The 22,202-nt window shown below is 39.8% G+C and overlaps 1 protein-coding gene and 1 non-coding gene across 15 annotated transcripts in view; both read left to right on the forward strand.

Moving 5' to 3' along the window:
• Nucleotides 1-22,202, forward strand: part of PEX5L (peroxisomal biogenesis factor 5 like) — a 284,291-nt gene that overhangs the window by 77,031 nt on the left and 185,058 nt on the right. For 7 of the 14 annotated variants that reach the window (XM_069559558.1, XM_069559480.1, XM_069559509.1 and 4 more), the window contains exon 2: nt 59-130. The exons of the other annotated variants lie outside the window; for them this stretch is intronic. In XM_069559558.1, the coding sequence (XP_069415659.1) occupies nt 59-130 (72 nt within the window). The remainder of the gene's footprint in view (nt 1-58; nt 131-22,202) is intronic. 14 annotated transcript variants of the gene reach the window in all.
• Nucleotides 11,894-11,965, forward strand: TRNAG-CCC (transfer RNA glycine (anticodon CCC)). Its single transcript has one exon. It is a non-coding gene; the product is annotated as a tRNA-Gly (tRNA).

Consider the following 22,202-nt stretch of genomic DNA (forward strand, 5'->3'; position numbering starts at 1 on the left):
AATTAACATTATTAATGGAAAGAAACTAAATGATAATTTAAAATTATTCTTTCACAAGAAAAGTAAAGAAAAAGGATATGGAAAACTAAGCAGTGACGAAGACCTGGAAATAATTGTTGATCAAAAGCAGGTAAGTGAATGCTTACATACATTTTCTACTGTTGTGTTGTAGATTTTTGACAACTGTGAGCCCTTTGAGCTTTCAGCTCTGCCCTGGCAATTTTATTAGCCTGACTAACTGAGGCCTGCATAAGGCAGATTTTGAGAGCAGCTAGGCCTCTCTGTCTAAGGCCTCTAATACACTGACTTCTGCATGATGTCAACATGTATGTCCTGTATGTAAGAATGAAGAAAAATAAAACAGAGCGAATTAAGAGAATGTTTGGAAATTGAAAACCCTACTTGAAAAAATGAATCAGAACAATGATAATTTGGTTTGGAAAAAATATTTAAACAGGAACCAGAATGTATCTTATTTTGAAAATGAGAAATGCTACTATTAGTGTAAAACAGTTATAATTTAGGAGGAGGATAAAAGACTTTCAAACTGAGAAGTTTAAAACATATTGCCCTGTTTACTTTCACAGATTTTCTGCAGTAAATTTAGAGAGTTCAAATTTCAAAACAAACCAAAAAAGAAGCTAGATAATAGTCTTTAAAACTTCTTATAATTTGAGAAACATCTAGCTTGAATTTTATATGGGCCCATAAGGTGAAATGAAAACTGCTTAATAGACCATAAACAATGGCATACCAGGTAATGGAAGGTATCCAGCTCATGTCACGGAATTGGCATTAGCCCCTAATGTCTTTGTTAATTATCAAGGAGACAAGAGAACTGCACATCTATTTCATGTGTAAGTGGCTGTGATTCTGATGATTTTGACATAAGTTCAGGTAGGGATAGAGAAATAATTCAGAGATCTGAACAGATGAAGCTATTAGAATGAAGGCAGTCAGCAAGTTACAGAAAGCCAAGTTGAATTTGGACAATTTCCTAATCATGCCATTTGTTTTGCATCATGGTGATTGCATTAAAGGGGCCATTGTGTCTGCTTCTGAATAAAAGGGAAAATGACCATCAGAACAGAGCAACCAGCAACACTGACTTACAGACTGGCCTGTTAGCCCTGGAGTGATTGTGATTACTGAAGTAGCATTCCAGGGAAAACTGGCCAAACAAAGCATCTCCCCAGGAGATGCAGAGTATGTCCATACTAGAGGGTTCACTCAAACTAAAGTCAGGTTTTTCTTGCCTTATCTTCACCCTGCTGCTCCTGAGTAAGCCAGGGTGGAAGAATGTTGGATTTGGCCCTGTGTTTCTGCTTAGTGCCAAATTGTCAGTTCAGTTAATAAGTGGGACCAGAGCCTGAGTGCTCTGCCGGACTATTAGCCGTCATTTTAACTATGTCAGATTAATTTCTCTGGGTGTGTGATCTCTATTTCCCATATACCCTGCCCTGTAGACTGGCATTCTGATGGAAGGACTGAACCTCCCTGGCAAATGTAAAAAAGGTAAAATGCAATTGAGTAGGAGAATTCATATACTTTTACATATCTCTATTAAAATGAAAAGTTTTATTTTATTTCTCTCTTAATCATGAAGAAGTTAAATTCCCATTCTTTTTGCAGTTCTTTAATATTGTTCTACTGCCAGAGCTGCTTTTCTTTCTTTTCTTCATTTTTTCCTAAAGCTTTTTTTTTTTTAAGTGAATTTGGGGATTCAGAAAAGAGAGTTGCTGTTTTTCTGTTGTTGTACTTTTCACAAATTTATATTGTTGTGCCTAAACACATTTTGTTAACTGTTAAAGAATCTTTTAAAAAATAGAACCTACTCTCCTGCTTCTTTAGAAAATAACACTTTTCTTACCTGGATCAAAAGAGGGAAGATTCAGTTTCTCCATCACTGTTGACTCTAGTTCTCATGTTTCCTCTGGTGCCACTGGACCAGTTGGCAGCAGTTGGCAGTAACCCAGCTTTGCTGAGTCATTCATGTCAAAACTTGTTTTAAAAGATGAGTAATTATGAATATGAGTTGACTTTGGTGTTTGCTGTTGGCAGTAAAAAGTAGTCCCTCCTTTTGGGGACGGTTTATTTGGTGTTGATGTAATGAGTAAATCCTAGGTAGAAACAATGACAGGATTGACAACCTCAAAGTAAAATATTTGGGAAAACACTCTAATTAGTCTTTATAACACTATTAACAACTCATCCTGAATTTAAGAGATCAACATTAAAAGGGCATGTGTGTTTGTGAGTGGATGTGTGTGGAATAGTTTTTTTTATACTGCTTCATCTCATAGTTATTATACATATTTCGGCAGGGGAGGAGGAATCTTTATGTTCAATTTAGTCTTCCTGGGTCTTTTCAGAAACATGGTAGAAATTTGTTAGTCAGTCTTCATATAGTTACAAAATTATCTCAGTAAATGGTGCCAAAAGAAAATCTAAAGAAGATAAATAGTTGGAGTGCTGTGATGGTCAGAAGTCCAATAAGCTCATTAAAACTGTCATTCAGAAGCTGTCGCTCTACAAACGCTGTGTAAGCTGTATGCCGTTTCATCAGTCATGTGATTTGTAAGTCTTATACTTCCACTGAAAGCTCACAGTCTGGCTTATGTAAGCACAGTAATAACAAGCAGCATAGAGTATGAGGAGTTTATTCTCTCTGGCTGCCCACATTTAAGGGGGTAAAAGGTGATTTCTTTGTTATTTCTCTATAAGAAAAAGTAATTTTGGAAATGTGTAAGTTTTATTCTTAAAAGGCAATATTGTGCTTTTCTCTTTGTGAAACTTTAGTGGCAAGATTTATTTAAGATACATAAGAAAATGTTCCAGAGAATTCTTAGGTCAGTGTTGATGTCCTAAGGTAATAAGAGGTGCCACATAATATGTAATTACACACCCACACAGTTCTATAGTCATGTAAATATAAATGGATCACATTGGCATTGAAGTCCATATTCTTTTCCAGAAATCCCTAGTTTTCAAACTCCAAGCATAGGAAAGTAATCAAAGGAAGCATTGGATAAAAATCTTTATACCTCTAAAACCCAGACATTTGATATAAAAATATTTCATTATATGTATAATTATATAACATATATAATATACATATGTACATTTACATATAATTAATATAATTAGTTCTATATTTGGCTTTCTAGGATAAATGTTAAAAGAAATTTTATAGATGTATTTTGGCTATTTTTATTATTTATTAAAATATTCTTTCCTGATTGGATGGGGATGTCTTTTGTTTAGGAATAGATCTCACGTACAGGTGAATTTCCTTTGAAGTTACTGAGATGTCAGGGGTCAGTGTGGAGGAGTAGATTGTCAAGTACCATGTGTAAGTGATTAAAAGCATTAGCCACTTTGAATAAATAGTAAATTAAATCTTTTTGAAAGTACTATTTTAATTAGAATAGAGTCAGTTTAATTCAAGGTTTGTGATATGCTGACCAAGATAACTTTTTTTCTAAAATGTTTCCAAATTCCAAGCAAACATAAAGGAAGGCTAACACAAAATTATAGAATATTGTCATTGTAAAGAGGATACATTTGTAGGTTCAAGCATTTCAAAATAGTTTTAACAGTATGCCATAGATGATTGTAGGACTCAGAGTTGCAGCCGCATATCCTTCAGTACAATAAGGCAGGGAAATGTCAAAGTCAACCTGTAACAAAGATGTAGACGATCAGAACCACAGTTCTCAAATTTATCAGCCTCAGAATCCCCTTGAGGGCTTCTCAGGAATTGCTCAGTCCCACCCACCCCCTAGAATTTCTGATTCTGCAGGTCAGGTCCAAGTTGGGCCCAACAACTTGCTTTTCTAAATCCTCAGTTCTCACTGCTGATCCTAGTCCTTATTTTGAGAATATCTGGTCAAAGGAAGCAACTATTATAGTTCTGAAGAGAAAAAATATATGTATCACTTGTGATAAATCTGACATTCTTCACCTGGGAGTTACCTGGAAACCTAAAAACTAGAATTCATAGATATCCAATGTGATGATGATAAAAACAAGAAAACCACAGCCATTTACAACTAAAAGTGCTCAAAGATTCAGGTTTGCATCAGACTGAATTCCGCTTAGTAGCCTTGTGGTAGCCTTGTAATTTGAGGTATTTCCATATATATTAAATAATACTCTGCTCTTCCCACCTCTTAGAGTTTCTCTAAGAAAATGAGTTTGTAAAAGTACTTTATAAACTATAAACCAGTTCAGTTCAGTTCAGTTGCTCAGTCATGTCCGACTCTTTGTGACCCCATGAACCGCAGTACATCAGGCTTCCCTATCCATCACCAACTCCCGGAGTCCACCCAAACCCAGGTCCATTGTGTCGGTGATGCCATTCAACCATCTCATCCTCTGTCTTACCCTTCTCCTCCTGCCCTCAATCCTTCCCAGCATCAGGGTCTTCCCAAATGAGTCAGCTCTCTGCATCAGGTGGCCAAAGTATTGGAGTTTCAGCTTCAACATCAGTCCCTCCAGTGAATACCCAGGACTGATCTCCTCCAGGATGGACTGGTTGGTTGGATCTCCTTGCAGTCCAAGGGACTCTAGAGTATGTCATTTTAATTAGCTGGTCATCATCACCTGCTTGACCAGCCAAACAAAATATCATAGACCAAGTGGCTTACACAACACATATTTCTTTCTCACCACTCTAGGGGCTAGAAAGTCCAAGATAAACATGCTGGTATGTTTGGTTTCTGGCGAAGGTTGTCTTTCTGGCTTATAGAAAGAGAGCCTTCCCCCCCTCTCATCATCACCTGGCAGAGAGAGAGAGTGAGCTCTGGTGTCTCATCCTCTTATTAGGGCCCCATTCTTAAGGCACCATTTAACTGTTATCATCTCCCTGTGAGCATGTCCCCAGATACAAATACATTAAAGGTTAGGGCTTCAATATATGAATCTGGAGGGGACACAAACATTCAGTCCATAATACCACCCCAAAACCCCAATTTAGCAAAAAGGAACACTGAGCTCTGGAAAGCTGCATTGAGTTGCTCTGAGTCCCTGGTTAAGTACAGAGAGAGCACTGGAAGCCAGCCTTCCCTCTTAATATGCAATCCAATACACCGTCTATCATCCTACATAGCTCCCTATGGTCGCCCATTATTGGTCATCCCATAGGTGGGCATTAAGAGGTTGATTTGCTTCGGTACTGTAATTATATAAAATAACCACCTACTAGGAAGTATCATAATTGGCCAGTATTTATTGAACCCTCACAGGAATAATCTTTTCTATAAACATTCCTTCACAGTTTACTTCCCTCTTGGCCCCTGTAGCTTTATTAGGAGAGAAATGCCCTTCCAAGCAAATATATGCATAATTAGAGCTGAAAGGTGGTTGTTACCATCCACTCACCTTTCCCATCCCTAGACAGCCTCCCCCAGGAGGGCCTTGACCAGACATGAGAAGCACCATGGAGAGAGACAACACATTCCTTTCTTATCCCCAAACCTTTATCCACTAAAAAGATGTACAACATGAGAGTTGCGAGTTAAGTTTTATTTGGGTCAAAATGAGGACTGCAGTCTAGGAGACAGCACCTCAGATAGCTCTCTGTTCCAAAGAGGTAGTGGGAGAAGGTCAATATATCAGATTTTGGTGAAGGAGGAGTTCAGTGCAATCAAAAGCTTACTTTACAAAAGGTTTTATGCTAGTCATGAGGAACTGATGAAGGAATTTAGTGATTTTCTAGATAGGAAGAGATGCAAGGATCATGAAATCAGTTCCTGGAAATATCTATCTAAAGACCTGTTCCGCCAATTTCCCTGGAGCACAAAGTGCCTCACTCTCCACCCGCAGGGGGTACTGAAGGTGCGGCTGCAGCAGCACAGGGTCCGATCTCCACAGAGGCAGATGGCACGCACCCTTGTTGCTCAGTCACTGGCAAATGCTCTTGGCAGGTGCCAATTTGTAGTTGACACCCTTATGAGAGTCTCCTTGTAAATTGGTAGAAGAAGCCCAAGCAGAAAGCCATGGAAACTAGAATTTCTATGAATTTTCCTTTAAGAAAAAGAGGAGGCAAAGTATAGACACCCCCCTGTGTTTCCAGTAGCAGAAATGCATTTGAGTAGGATTGTAATTTTATCCTAGTGGTCATTGTGGGAATGAATCCTAAAGAGGAAAATAAAGGCCAATGGGAAAGAAAAATGGAAGAATGAGAAACAGAGAAACAGGAAGGGATATTGAGCTTCCTTCTTGTACTAACAGTTAATGTGGCCATACCGCCATCTGAGCAGCGGACCTGATTCTGGACTCATAAATAGTGAAAGGAATGGGGGTGATACGTGTCACTGCCTTGTTGTACTCTGCACCATCTGGCCAGTGCTTTTCTTGCCATATCAGTGTGGTGACTTAATTTAAATACAATTCAGATCCCATTTACCTCTGATAAGACTTATAAAGCTTGAGACCTTGTCTCTTGACATCATGTATAACACTCTTCCTGGATACCTTCTTGGAACTCCATGTTGGTCACCAAGAACAGAAACCCCCTCTAGACTTGCAAGAAAGAAGCAAACTGGGCAGCCTGGTGATTCTGAAACAGGGTGCTGTGAGATTCTGAAGGACCAAGCACATTATGCAGTTGTGGTTGCCCCCGTTATGCTCACAATAGACATAGGCTCATTAGCGTTTTCCCCAGAGAGATTGATAGATGAAAAATGGTTCAATGAAAATAAGCCATATTTATGTCTGATGAGAGAGACCAAAGCTTTTCAAATTTGCTGTCTATATGAAATCAGCATTAGAGTAAATAAAAATTCACTACTGTAGTCCAATCAATGCCATCTGTCAGCAAAGCTATTTATCATCAGTAAGTGTTACACAAGGCAAGGGGAAAGTTTTGCAAAAGGTTAAACAGAAAAGTAACTGGGATAAAGGCATTTTCACTCATCTTTTATTCCTAAACATTACCTACTTGTGTCAAGTAATAATATGAAAGCATTACCTATTTGTGTCAAGTAATAGGAAAATAGTTCAATTACCTAACCTGAGTTAGGTACTTGAGAAGGGGGCGGGGGGTAGAAATTCCAGTAATGCAAAGTAGCTTAATTTTTCCTTGTAAACTTACAATGCTGAGGGATTTGAGGGGTGGGGGGAGGATGTCGACTTCATACATTTCAGATTAGTGTACTGATTCCCCTAGGCATCACCTCTGACTCCAGGAAAAACTGAAAGGACAGACCTAATATCTTAATTTCAGAGTCTTCTGACATGTTCCTGAGGTCTGAAGGTAGAAGGCCAGAAAATGTAGAGGGTGATTCTTTGGAGCAACACAGAGGCAGAGAGGAGAGCCCTGAAAGGAAGGAGGCGGCCATCCTCCTAGTTTCCACTCTCAGCTTTGTCACTTACTAAGCAGAAGGCCTGGGAGTGAGCAGCTGAAGTTCTCAGAGTTTCGGTTTCTTCATCTGTAGAATGGAATAATACCATCTGGCTCAGACGTCTGCTGTGAGGTTCAAATGGGGGTGCCTCTCTGAGGAGCCTTGTGTCCAATGCAGCCTCCGTCAGTCAGAGCAGAGTTTAGAATCCAGGCCCACTGCCGTTTTGTCTCATGCTCGTTCCACCAGCGGCTCAGGCTTCCTGAATGTTGCGTCGGTCATCACGTCTCTGTGCTACTAGTAAGCGGTCTGTGTGCCTTCTGTGGGGCACTGTTGGGCACTCGAGTCTGGTGCCTTTCAGGTCTGCTGGCTCCTCAGCCACTGCATATGTTGGCCATTGTGAATATAGCAGTTGTTATACAGTGGTTAAGAGCGAGGCTTTCACAGTCAGAAATGCGAGTGAAAACAGACTACAGCCATGTAGTAGCTATATCGGGAAAAATTAACCAGCTTCTCTGAGCCTCAGGCTGCTCTGCTATGAAATGAAGAAAATTCTATCTACTTCATAAAGTAGTTAGGATAAATAAGTTGCTGTAAATAAATGCTTAGCAGAGTGTGTGGCATGAAATAAGTGCTTTATAAATGTCAGGTACTGGAGTGGGTGAGTGGTGGGAGTTGATGTTAAAAGTCTTGGACTGAGTAGGTGTAGAATCCCCTTGGTTTCTTTGGGACTACATTATAATACTACTAAACAATAAAGTCTGTTCTGAGGTTATAGACACAAATGCCTCCTTCGATCAACCAAGTTCAGAGATGAGAATAGACTATGTATAAGAAAAACAAGAAGTGAGAAAGATAGTGGCTGAGATCGCCTGCTGGCCCCTCTAGAAGGGGCAACACCTACCAGCCCCACCTGATTGCCATCTTATTGAAAATGGGCTCAGGGTCACCACATGTACTCATTTTTTCAAGAGAAGCAATAAATCTACTTTTTTAACTTTTTAAACTCAGTTTTTAAATTTTATAACCATGTGTAGTCAAAACAGTGTGGGTCTGTATACAGCCCTGGGGTTCCAGTCTGTGACCTGTTACACTTATGAGACTCTAAGAACAGAGGAGAGTAGGATGTCCCTGTACCTGGGTGGGCCTCTGCTCTCCCCCTGTTTCTCTCCTTCTTTATACCTCCTGCTTTCAAGCCTCTCCCTTGAAACTAACCTAACCCGGTTGTTGATCAGATTAAAACGATGGACATTAAGATATATTGTTAGATGGGCTTCTGTCTCCTGAGGTTCGAGTACCTCAAAAAAGAACTAGTTAACCTAAAACGTAAAATATCCCCACTTGACAAAATGAGTAGGTCAGATATTTGTAAGCAGAAAGTATTGCTATTGTTTCCTATTCAGGACTTTTACCACTTCCTGTTCTTAGCAACTTAGCATCTCAGAGAGTTAGCAAGGTACCCACCTTGTAGAGGGAAGGCACCCAGCCTTCCTTCTTCCACCAGTTCATCTTCCCCAACTTTGCAAACAGTAATGCAAACCACAGGGTCCAATGAAAACCTGTAATCACTAAAAGAGAGGCCATGAGTAACCACTTCCAGTTTAACAAACATCTTAAATGCCACTATGTATTTTTATTTTAGGATATTATTGTACAGCCTGTGTTCATCACATGCATCACAGAAAAAAAACTAAACTTTCAACTTGGAAAAATAAATAGATGTAAGTAACTTTCAAATAGCCCATTTTTTAATCTAATGGGGAAAGTGCTGGCAGCATCTTTAGTCACTGAGAAAAATATATGTAAAATTGAAATGACATGAGCTGACTTGCTGAGTATAAAAATGATGTGATATATGAAAATAACAAGCCAGGACAGTAGTGCTGAAACTCAGCCATTTGGAACATAGCTTGAAAGGAAACCTTTCAGCCTTTCACTGTGGAATGTTTGTTGTGCTTTTACTGGTTTTGTTTTTTGGTTGTTTTAAGTCAGTTTATCCAGTTGGTCTGAAAACTGTAGTCATTAGAGCTGGAAGGAATTTCAGAAGAGAATCTAATGCAGTGATTTTTAAATTGTGCTCCATGGAACCCATTCCCAGCCACTTTAAACAGAGGAAGGGGTTTAATGCCTGTGCTGAAGTCCCTTAGAGTATGCAGAGAAACTTTGAATGATGAAAGTATGCTGCTGCTATGAAGTTTAATTATATTGGTTCTTCTTCTTCATACAAAGTAACTTGAGTCTTGGAATAGGGAAGTAGCTTGACTCTATCACTTAGATTATTTTTTATCACAAGAAATATTAGAATTCAGGTCTACGGCTTCATGTCCTGGCTTTATTCACCCACCCCTCTAACTGCCTTCCTAAACTAAACTACTTTTTATCCTTTCTTCTAATTCCCTCATGCTGGTGAGCTAAGCATACCAGTCAGTCTAGAAAAATCACTTGAGAAGAGCATATATTTCAAATGCACAGCTAACTCTATTAAATTTGACAGACTTTTATGAAAGGATATTTATATGAGGTGCTTCCTACTTCATAAAGAGGTTCTCACAAACTTTGTGACAGTTTCCCACTGTATGGAAGTGAAGTCTCTCAGTTGTGTTCAACTCTTTGCAACCCTGTGGACTGTAGCCCACCAAGCTCCTCTGTCCATGAGATTTTTCAGGCAAGAATACTGGAGTAGGTTGCCATTTTCTTCTCCAAAGGATCTTCCTGACCCAGGGATCGAACTCAGGTCTCCCACATTGCAGGCCAACTCTTTTATCATATGAGCCACCAGGGCATTCCATTCCATTGTTTATCAGGGTTCAAATATTAAAGATTTTTAAAGGAATCTGAATCTCCTAAGATCCCCCTAGGAAGATTAGCAAAGCATTTCCTCCCCATTGAAGCAGAGGGTTTTTCCACAGCTCATCTCTCTGGTTTTCACTTGGATCAGCTTATCATCACCCTTTCAGTTGGTTGTGGGGAATGTGAAGCTGCCCTATAGTCCAACAGCTAGCTTCCGAGTCCATCCATTCTGAAGTGAGCTCCCAGCACTTTGGGTAATGAACCCTGCATGTGACCTCACTGATTACTGACTCCATCAGTGTCTATTATCAAGACTCTGAAAAACAGCTGTGGGTGGAAATATTTATACTGAAACTATTTATGTTACAAATTCAAAATCTGATAAATAAAAATGAGCATGGAAGAGATACGCCATACAAAAAAAAATTTTTTTTTCTTCTTTTGATACTTAAACAGGAGAGAGAATTTAGAGAGTAGACTTCCCTTCCTTCTCTTCTGACTTCAGACCTACATGCCTGTTCTCTGCCATTACACTGACCTTGTCATTTCTGTGGTTATGTGTTTATTTCTCTCCAATCCAGACTTTGCAATACATGTCTTCTCCTTTCTGCTCAGCCCCGTGCTGTGATCCCTGCCTCTGGAATGTGTCTCTTATTCTGGTACTGCATATATAAGCTTTGACAGAAACACAGCTCTTGCAAACCTGCCTTTTTTTTAATGCTCCACTGCTTCCTTCTCTTTCTTCAAAACAACTCTATAATTCTGTCATTTCCATTTTTAGTCATTAATTTTTCACATGGTCTGCCCTCAATCAGTGAGTACCACTTCCTTCCTATCTCGTGATCTAGGAAAAACACATGCACACACAAATGATCATTCAGCACAATTGTTATTTATTCCTCATCATAGTATATTTTTTTTTTGCCAAATGATCTCATTCTTTAAACATATGAATAAGAGACTTATTAAAGAAATGGTGAGAGAATGTACCATCTTGGCTTTGTGCTGGATGTTCTGAATAGAAAAAAAAATTCATTCATCACTTTTTTCTAACGAAATTATCTCATTTGTGTAATTCATGAATAATTAATGAATTCTTGTAGAAAAACACTAAACATGGAGGCAAGTAGTTTTCTTCCAGTTAAAAGTTGTCCAAATATTCCCTACACTCTCAGCTTCTATCTTTAAATGTGTCCCAAAAATTGACACGTTAATTTTTGTGAACTATGGAAGTAGTTTCTGAAAAAGAAATGAGTAATAATGCATCAGTTGATGGATTTTTTTAATCAACTTGTTTAGTACAGAATAAAACAAGTTGAAGTTCACAAACAGGCTTCGTTATTCTTAAACTTTTAAGCTAAAGATACAGAAACTTGGAAACTTTGCATTAAAGAAAAATATGACACAATATGTCTTTCACTAAATGAATGAGCAATCTTACCCTTTCATCCAAAGGATTTTAAATCCTTTTGTGGTTTTATGAACCACAGTAGCCATACAAGACATGTATGGACCACAACACTGCTTGGCTTACAGATGATAGATACTCAAGATGTGAAGAGAAATGATGTCTCTTGCTGTGTCCCAAATACGGTGCAGACTCCTCAGTTGGGCTCGGAGGCCCTGGGTGGTCCAGGCCTTGACTACCCTGTTAGCCTCACCCAATGCCACCACAACTCCATGTCCCATTCATACTGAACAACTTGAAGCACCACAGGTGTGTAACACTCTTCCTCCCTTTTTGTCTTTGTCCTGTGGCTTCCCTGGTGGCTCAGAGGTTAAAGCGTCTGCCTCCCATGCAGGAGACCCGGGTTCGATCCCTGGGTCGGGAAGATCCCCTGGAGAAGGAAATGGTAACCCACTCCAGTATTCTTGCCTAGAGAATCCCATGGACAGAGAAGCCTGGTAGGCTACAGTCCACGGGGTCCCAAAGAGTCGGACACGACCGAGCGACGTCACTTTCACTTTCACTTTGTGCTTGTGTGTGCATATGTGATACCATCACCAAGTCTTCTGATATATGCCCTAGGAGTAGAAAGGTGTAGATGGAGGGAAAGGGGCCTCCTCATCTCCCCTTTGAGAATCCAGATGCTAGGAGAGGAAAAAGAGAAGGAACAAGCCCCTCTTGGCTCTGCAGACAGACATCCTAAACCCCATAGCTGTAGGGGAGAGTGAGAAGGGGAAAAAAGAAAACAAAAGTGAAAATAAAGCCTATGCCGAAGAAGAAGAAGAAGCAAATGGGAAAACAGAAAAATCTGAGAAACTATTCTTTATAGACATGTGATATGGAAACAGTTTTGCTATGTATCTTCTGGGGCTTGGTTGTAGGGGAGAATGCTTAGTTACATTCAGCACATGTATACCTTTTGTTGTTCTAAAGAAAATTGGAGCTTGATTCTGCCCTGTTCCCTCTCATGGGATACAGGAGGGAGAAAAGTAGAGAACCCAGGAGAACCAACCAAGGGAATGCTGGCAACATTTAATGTTCGCTATTTAGGGGAGACCCCTAAGCAAAGAATCATATGTTTAAAAACTGGTTCTAAGATAAACTGTGAGCAAAATTAAATTGTCTTCTTTGTAATTATATGGTAATAAAATAACTTCCAAAGGTAAAGAGAATGCTGCTTTAAAAAAAAAATTAGTATTTCAATGGAAATGATCTAACCTTCTACTTCATCTACTTACAAAAACTTAACAGCCTATTTCTTGCTAGGTGTTTGCCTGGTGCTGGGACACAGAAATTACATAAACATAAGCACGGCCTCTAAGAAACCAATAGTACAGTGTAGAGCTTCAGTCAATAGGCAGTTATGGTACCAGTGCTACAGGAGATTTAGAACTGTGGACCTAAGGGAGCATTTAGGACCCTCAGGCCTCTGAGATGTGTATTATTACTCTAGCCATGGTCCTGAGAAGTCTTCCTAGTGTTCCCTGTATTCCCAGGACAAGACGTGGGTTTGCAGAAGAGCTCAGTGACTCAAAGAGAAGTTCATGGACCAGCAGCATCAGCATCACCTACAGAATGTTAGAAATTCATACTCCAAGTTCCAGACTGAATCAGTCTCTAAGAGTGGGTAGGGACCAGGAATTGATTTTCACAAGCCTTCCAGGGATTCCTATCCACATAACGCTTTGAGGTGCAGTTTTTTAGACTATTCAAATTTTTGGTGTCAAGAAAGGATCAATTACTATTTTGGTAAAGACATTAAACTTTTATTTCCTAGCACTACAAAAGAAAAGGAGTTAAGACAAATTAGGGATCTTCAGTCCTTTATTTAACTGTTTCTAACCTTGTAGATATTCCCTCCTGGCTTCATTCATTAAAGTGAACCTACTCAGTAATCAATCCTGTGACCCATGTTGTTTCATAAAGCAAGTATAGCTGATGGAGACCAAGAAGTAAAACTTATTAATGTAATCTTTGCCTTAAGCTTTTCTAATCTTAAACAATTTTTATTAAAGCAATACTTACATAGCATTTACTATGCATGTACTATACCCTGTTCTAAACACTAATTAAAAGACACTCCTTGGAAGAAAAGTTATGACCAACCTAGATAGCATATTCAAAAGCAGAGACATTACTTTGCCGACTAAGGTCCCTCTAGTCAAGGCTATGGTTTTCCAAGTGGTCATGTATGGATGTGAGAGTTGGACTGTGAAGAAGGCTGAGCGCCGGAGAATTTATGCTTTTGAACTGTGGTGTTGGAGAAGACTCTTGAGAGTCCCTTGTACTGCAAGGAGATCCAACCAGTCCATTCTAAAGGGGATCAGTCCTGGATGTTCTTTGGAAGAAATGATGCTAAAGCTGAAACTCTAGTACTTTGGCCACCTCATGCGAAGAGTTGACTCATTGGAGAAGACTCTGATGCTGGGAAGGATTGGGGGCAGGAGGAGAAGGGGACGACAGAGGATAAGATGGCTGGATGGCATCACCGACTCGATGGACATGAGTTTGAGTGAACTCCAGGAGTTGGTGATGGACAGGGAGGCCTGGTGTGTTGCAATTCATGCAGTCACAAAGAGTCGGACACGACTGAGCGACTGAACTGAACTGAAACACTATATATGTATATATATTTATATTTATTGTTGTTCAGTCACCAAGTTTTGTCCAACTCTTTGCATCCCCATGCACTGCAGCCTGCCAGGCTTCCCAGTCCTTTACTATTTCCTGGAGTCTTCTCAAACTTATGTCCATTGAGTTGGTGATGTTTTCCAACCATCTGATGACCTGCCACCCCCTTCTCCTTTTGCCTTCAATGTTTCCCAGCCTCAGGATCTTTTCCAGTGAGTGGGCCATTTGCATCAGGTGGCCAAAATATTGGAGCTTCAGCTTCACCATCAGTCCTTCCACTGGATATTCAGGGTTGATCTCCTTTAGGGTTGACTGGTTTGATCTCCTTGCTGTCCAAGGGACTCTTAAGAGTCCTCTCCACCACCACAGTTTGAAAGCATCAATTCTTCAGTGCTCAGCCTTCTTTATGGTCCAATTCTCACATCCCTACATGACTACTGGAAAAACCATAGCCTTGACAAGATGGACCTTTGTCAGGAAAGTAATGTCTTTGCTTTTTAATATGCTGTCTAGGTTTGTCATAGCTTTTCTTCCCTGGAACAAGCATCTTTTAATTCCATTGGTGCAATCACCATCCACAGTGATTTTGAAGCCCAAGAAAATAAAACTTGACTCTGTTTCCACTTTTTCCCCTTCTATTTGCCATGAAGTGATGGGACCAGATACCATGATTTTAGTTTTTTTGATGTTCAGTTTCAAGCCAGCTTTTTAACTCTCCTCTTTCACCCTCATTTGAGACTCTCTTCAGTTTCTGCCAATAGAGTGGTATCATCTGCATATCTGAGGTTGTTGATATTTTTCCCGGCAACTCATTTAATCCTCCCAACAAATCTATGATCTAGTTGCCATTATCCCCATTTCCCAGTGTACACTAAGGCATAGAGAATATTTTGCTAGGCTGCGGCTTTGCACAACCCTAAGGAGATGTGCTGTGTGCACAGTCTGTGTGGCTGTGCACGACTGCCCAGGGCCCAAGGAGTTCACAGTTAAGAAGCTGTCCTCTCGTGCTTCCCTGACTTATCAAGAAGACCCTTTATTAACGTCATCTTGACTGTGCTAGGAGTGTAATAGGGTAAAATTTGAGAAACCTTTTCTGTTTAAAAGGGAAAGATGTATAGGATTTTTAAAAAGCATAAATCAATTAAGATGGATAAATTGAAAAAGAAATATTCTTCCTTCAAAAGACATTGTTCATGTGTATATATGTGTGTGTGTGTAAAAGAGTCGTAAACACATAAGCCCAAAAGCAAATCTATGAAGAAGGGCAGTTGCCCAGTCCTCGGATAACTGCTCACCTCTGAGGCCATTGGGACCCTGCCCTGTACTGAATGGTAGGATCAGGTAACCAGGCAGCCTTCCTAGATAACCAGTAAAAGGCAGGTCCTACATTAGGGTTGCCACATGGGCTCAAGTGCTCACATCTGAGGTGCTTCTCACGATGAATTAAATCCTTACTTTGCACCTAAAATTGCCTCTGTGCTCACCACATTTGAAAATATCCATGCCTGGATCAAAACAGAAAAGCCCATCATTTCAGCATTTGTTGAATAGCTTTCCATAACTGTGCTCTGGAAAGGTCACTCTACCAGCTGCCCCACAGCGACCGACCTTTCTTCTCAGGCTGAAGTGCCTGCTGAACTACCGAGTAGAGCTAGTTTATCCCAGGTGTTGGCAGATCTATAGTTTCCCTGCTTACCTGTCTAGAAAAGTGGTCTGAGAAGTGGTCTGATGTTCTGCCACCCCCTCAGACTTTCATTGCCACAACTCTGCCCCTCCAAGCTCTGGTAACTCCCACATCCTCCCAATAGCAGCACCCCACCTTCCTCCAAGAGCCTTACCTGTTGGTGTGCTGACAGTCATCCTTGGGGTCTCTTTGCTTTCACTGGTCACTCTGCTTATGAATATATAGAACCCTTCTGAGAAACTTTGACAGATCAAAAGTATCACCCATGTACCCAAGAACTCTTCATTTTTACACACTCCCTCATTTTTGCATAGTCACAAGCATAATTTCAATTTTTTACATAGCTGCAGCTAGTGTGCGTTCCCGCTTTATGTATTATGCCAGACTCATTTTTTCCACATCATCATTTATTTTTTATAGATGTCATTTTAATGGTTGCCTTATGCTGAATCAAGGGGATCCTTAGGCATATGGGGGGGGCAGTATGTTTTTTTAATTTATTTATTTTTAATTAGAGGATGATTGCTTTACAATATTGTGTTGGTTTCTGCCATACATCAACGTGAATCAGCCATAGATATACATACCACACAACTTTCCCTGGCTTCTGTGGTGACCACCCACATCTTTCCCTTCTTCTTTCAAGATGCCAGTTATCAATTTAAAAAGGAAAGGAAGGGATTGCAAGAAAATCGTGTACTTTGCTATGATTAGACATATACTAATTTACCATGAATTATGCATATTTGTGGGAATTTGCACATTGTCATCTTTTCATACCCCTCTGCATCTTTAAATATCACTATATATTTAAATGTCCAGGGTGTGTGCTACCACACACATTGCACTGCTCTTGTAAATCCTCAACTTTAAATCACATCCTTCATGGCAGTTACACAGGATTCTGCTTCCTGAGGCTGACCACAGCCGAATCACAAACATGATTTGCATAAATCTGGTTTGCATGAATTTTTAAGTTTGCTGAGAAAGGAAATTGACTAAATATTGTTAGAACCACAAATAACCTGGGATATAATTTACTCTGGTGCCATATGCATTGAGGACACAGATGTATGGACCCACTGGGATATTCTCTTGCCAAAAGAAAAAAATAAAATACACAGACTTAGAGACCTATATTGAAGTCTAAGCAACTTATATGAATGGAATAATAGACTTAGTCCTATGACTTTTTCATGTTGAAAGGCAATGATAAAAAGAAGTCATTGTGAATGCATTTTAGAATATATAATCTTTTGTAAGTATTCTAGATTTTTAAAATGTTGCCTGGGTCCCAAAATGCAAAACTCTTACATTAATGCAGATCCAAGGAATATAGGAAGTTATTTTAGCAGAACTAAAATACAATCGAGGATGTTAGGATTCAAGTTTCTGGCTTTACCAATGACTTTCTCCTTGACCTTGAACAAATCTCTAAGCCTTGACATCCCTATCAGCAAAGTGATAATATTTTCCCTACTTCTATCTCACAAGAATTCCTGAAGAATTTCTTAAGAAAACTAAAAAAAAAACTATCTGAGTCACTCAAGGAGATTACTTCTTGTGAATAAATCCAAAATAGTATCATCTTCAAGGAAGCCGCTTACTAAGGCCCTGAGGTTATGAATCAATGTCCTATGTTAAGGAACAATTTAAAAATGAGATCCACTGTAGAAAAATGAACACATACAGAACTATCATTTTTAAATCAGTAAAATTTAGGGAAGGAGGCAAAGTGTAGCTTAATTTTATTAATTTACAAGTGATATAATTACATTGTATTTCTTTTCAAATGATTCTTTTGATAGCTTTCTAATCATAGTGAGAAAAAGTAGATAAGTTTTCATATTTATGTTTTTCAACTGTTTTGAAAAGAAGATGTTATAAATAGAGCTAGAGAAATAACAGCATTGCTAATACTACTGATTCTATTATTTTTAATCAGCAAATTTTTTTCCTGGAAAAGCAAAACTTATGCTGAGGTTTCTAAAGTTTATTTAGTAGTCAAGAAATTGCCTATTCTAAGTAAAAACAATGTATCTGCCCCCCAAAACTAGAAAAAGTCCTGCTAGATGAATTTTGTTAACAGCTGAGCCTGCTTTAAGATAAAAATGAAAAGCATGCAGGGTTCATGATGAGTCTTTAGCAGAAAAGTCACATCATATCTCTCAAAACACAGAAAACCCAAATTAGCTTCAGCAAAGCGCCAAAGAAGAGAACTTCCTCTCCTGAAATAAGTTGGCATTTAGAAACTCTCTGTATAGCTTTGAAGGAAACCAGGCCCTCTGTCAATAAGTGCTCTTTGGAACAGTTATTTCAGGTTATACTAGTGTGAAAGAGTAGTAATCACCAATGAGTTTTTATTATTCTTCCTTATTTAGAAATCTGTTTCTGACATCACAAGGGAGCCCTATGGTCAGGTTCCTCAGGACTTCTGGCCTATCACGAATAAAAAAATAATATGGAAAACTTGAAAGGTTTAAAGCCATACTTGGAGACAGGTTGCAGAGAAATTTAGTTAAGTCAGCTTGTGCAAAGGTCATTTTAAACACATGCATAAGCATTGAGGTTGAGGTTGTTAGAGATGGGTGGATCAAACTATATTTCAACTATCCAATTTAATTTGGTTATGTCAGGAGTGGGGGAGGGATGGGAATAAAGGGAATTAACATTGTTGAGCACCTTCCATGTGCCAGACAACAATCTGAGAGATATTATTATTATGCCAATTTTTAAGAATCAGGGGGAAAAACTCCAAGGCTGAGAAGGTTTGGGAAATATGAAAAGAATCACATAACTAGTAAAACCAGAAAAATGAAATTGAAATAGTCTCCCTCCAAAGCCCATGTTCTTCCTACCAACTGCCTTCCCACAAGTCTTCAAGAAAATTAAGCTACACTGCATTTTGTTTAATTTAAAGGTACAATTGTTAGTTACTGTATATTGCCTAGCACCCGTGGGAGTTCCAATAAAAGCCTTTAAAAACATTTTTTTTTTTTTAAGTCACAGACAGCAAAGGAAAAGGTGGGACTGGGTCAGGCTCAAAACACAGCCCCTGCTGGTCAGTCCCTTCTTGGAGATTCCTTGAAAGAAGCCAAGTGCTAAATAATGGAAGTGTTCAGGCAGAAGGTTCTCTTGAAACACAAGAAACAAAACTGAAGGATATAGTGTCCTATTTCCTAGTTTTACATGACCGTGCCTATATTTTACTCACAATTTGCCTAAAGATAAATTACACTGGGAAAAAAATGGCTTATTTCCCTGGGTTTTTCTCCCATGCTGAGCATGGGAGTTCCTATATTCATGGCAGATATTTTTTCTCACTAAAAGTTAATTCCTGAGCTTGTTCTTGTGTAACTGCAATTTAGGTAAAGTTATCCAAAGCAGGTGCAAAAGAAAGAAAAGAAATCCCTTTGGAACTTACGATGCCGTGAAGTTTCCCAGTAGCTAGATGAGATTACCCCTCACATCCTTTCTGGGATTTATGGAATTAACAATGTTGGGAAAAACAAGAGTTTAAACAGTTTGTAATTTTTCCAGAAGACTAAAGTATATAATGATGCTGAGAAAGATTGAAGGCAGGAGGAGAAGGGGACAACAGAGGATGAAATGGTTGGATGGCATCACCGACTCGATGGACAGGCTCTGGGAGTTGGTGATAGACAGGGAAGTCTGCAGTGCTGCAGTCCATGGGGTTGCAAAGAGTTGGACATGACTGAGCAACTGAACGGAACTGAAAGTAGATAAAGGGAGTTGCCTGTGCACCATATTTCACCTTTGAGGATATTTTGAGTCCCTTGTCCCCTTCTAGCTTCAGTAGTTGCCAAATATGTGCCTTCTCACTGTATTCTCATTGGTTGACCATGTCTCTTCGTCCAGTTCTTCCCCTTCCTTCTTGATTTAGCGCATGTTAGTCCTTGAGTCACTTCCTCAGAGAGGCTGTCCCCTGCTTCACTCTCAGTGAAATGAGTTTCTCAGCATCATTCCACCATTCACGTGCCGAGTCATGGTGAGGCCCACAGAGCTCATAGTCCCTCCATCACTGAGGATCAGTCACTTAAAGACAGTCCTCACATCACTGTGGAAGCCAGCATAAAGACATGTAGAAATGATACAGCCTTGCTTCACAAAATGAAACGAAATGAAATCTTTTAATGTTCAGTAGATTGAGAATTTTATTTAAAAATGCAGACCTTGTTGAGGACACCTGCATACAAATAGATTAAGTAGCATCAGCAGTAGAATCTTTAAATAAAAATAACTATGTACAGTTTATTCAGTCCACTTTGTTTCATTGTTTTTCATTTTATCATCATCACTGTTGTCATCATCGTGGCATTGCTGAACACCCACTATACTTGCTTCTGCTCTTGAGAAGTATATGCTCTCTATATATTGATGAAATTAATGCCTAAACAAAGTGGCATGTAATAAGCGGAAATTTATTTCTCCCTCACTTAACATCTGGAGTTTCACCATCCAGGGCTGGTATGGAGCTTCCCAAAGACAACAGAGATACATGCTTCTTCCAGCTCTCTGCTCTACTACACCTTGGAAGAAGCCCTATTCCTTGTATTCTAACATAGCTATTGAATCCCCATCCATTGTCTTTGATTTCCAAGAAGTGGGAAAGAAGACAGGTGGGGAGAGAAGAGCAGAGACTATCTACCCCTCCTTTTTTACCCCCTTTTTTCTTTTCTCTTGTCCACGCCTCCTTTTAAGAAGGCTTCCCAGAAGTTCTATAGAGTCTTTTAATTTATATTTCATTGCCCAGTACTTAGTCATACGATCACAGTGGCTACTGCTGCTGCTGCTAAGTCGCTTCAATTGTGTCCAACTCTGTGCGACCCCATAGACGGCAGCCCACCAGGCTCCCCTGTCCCTGGGATTCTCCACGCAAGAACACTGGAGTGGGTTGCCATTTCCTTCTCCAATGCATGAAAGGGAAAAGTGAAAGTGAAGTTGCTCAGTCTTATCTGACTCTTAGCGACCCCATGGACTGCAGCCCACCAGCTCCTCCGTCCATGGGATTTTCCAGGCAAGAGTACTGGAGTGGGTTGCGGCTACTACAAAGGGGCAACTCCCAGGAAATACAAAGTCATTTATTCTGCATGGTACTATGTCCACCGAAGAAGTAGTTTCTAAGGAAGAAAGATACTGGGGTAGAAAACTACCCATCTCAGCCATAATTGTCATTCTAAAATTGTCAAAAACAAATTTCACCTTGGAAGTCATTGACAGAGGAAAATAGCATGTATCACACATCTTGCAAATTTTTGTTAACAATTTTATCTTACAGAATCACAGAGCCCAATATTATTTAAGTTGTGGGTGGGGAAACAGGAAGAACTGTTTTTAGGGAATATGCAAAGTATCTGCAGTGCTGTCTCCAGCATTTAGCAATACAAGAAGGAACAGACTTACTTGTGTATATTCTGAAATAAGAAGAGGTCAACAGAACTTGGATCTTGTGGAATTAACAATTTCATTGCAGTCTGATACCTTGGCCATTAGGCAGCACACATTTTGGTTCAAGCCCTTTGTCATGTTTGTCCATTTCAGCCTCCCACCAACTTCATCCCAGCCTTTCCTCATTCATCAGTCACTTCTTCAGTTCTTTAAGCTCCCCTGCGCAAATACTTCATTCACTTTGTCCCCTCAGGACATTCCGTGTCAGTGAGGGGCATGTTATCATGATCTTACTTTTGTTTCTTTCACATTTTAGTGTGCATTTTCAACCAGATTCTAAGTGCCTGAATAGCTGTGCAGTCTATATTCTTGCCTTAGCCCCCAGAGAGCTTACTGGGGTATAGTATATTGCATATGGTGTATGGTGTATGTAAACAGGCCCTCAGTAGCCTCTCATAGTAAATGCTATGAGAACAAGCAAAATATGTGAAAAGACAGGAAAGAGGGCTATTTTTATAAGGCTGCCCTAATTGTCCAGCAAGGTCGATGGTGAGGCATGCTGAGACCCCACCACGATAGGGCCACAGGAAGGGAGCAAAAGCTGACCTGAACATAAAGAACTGGGCAACACTGGGCTAGTGCTGTTAACAGAGGAAGACCAGGGGGCAGTGGGACTCCAGGCAGAGCTCTGCGTTTCGGCCACAGTTCTGCTCAACATGCACCGGTGGCTGATTCATGTTGATGTATGGCAGAAACCAATACAACACTTTACGCAATTATCCTTCAATTAAAAATAAGTTATTTTTTAAAAAAATGTTAAGGAATCTGTCCATTTACAGCAGATCCTGAGCGAAGGCTGATGGTTCAGGGAAAGAGGCTGGCAAGTGGTTCGGTGAGG

This window comes from Ovis canadensis, chromosome 1, assembly GCF_042477335.2.
Source record: "Ovis canadensis isolate MfBH-ARS-UI-01 breed Bighorn chromosome 1, ARS-UI_OviCan_v2, whole genome shotgun sequence".
NCBI lineage: Eukaryota > Metazoa > Chordata > Mammalia > Artiodactyla > Bovidae > Ovis > Ovis canadensis.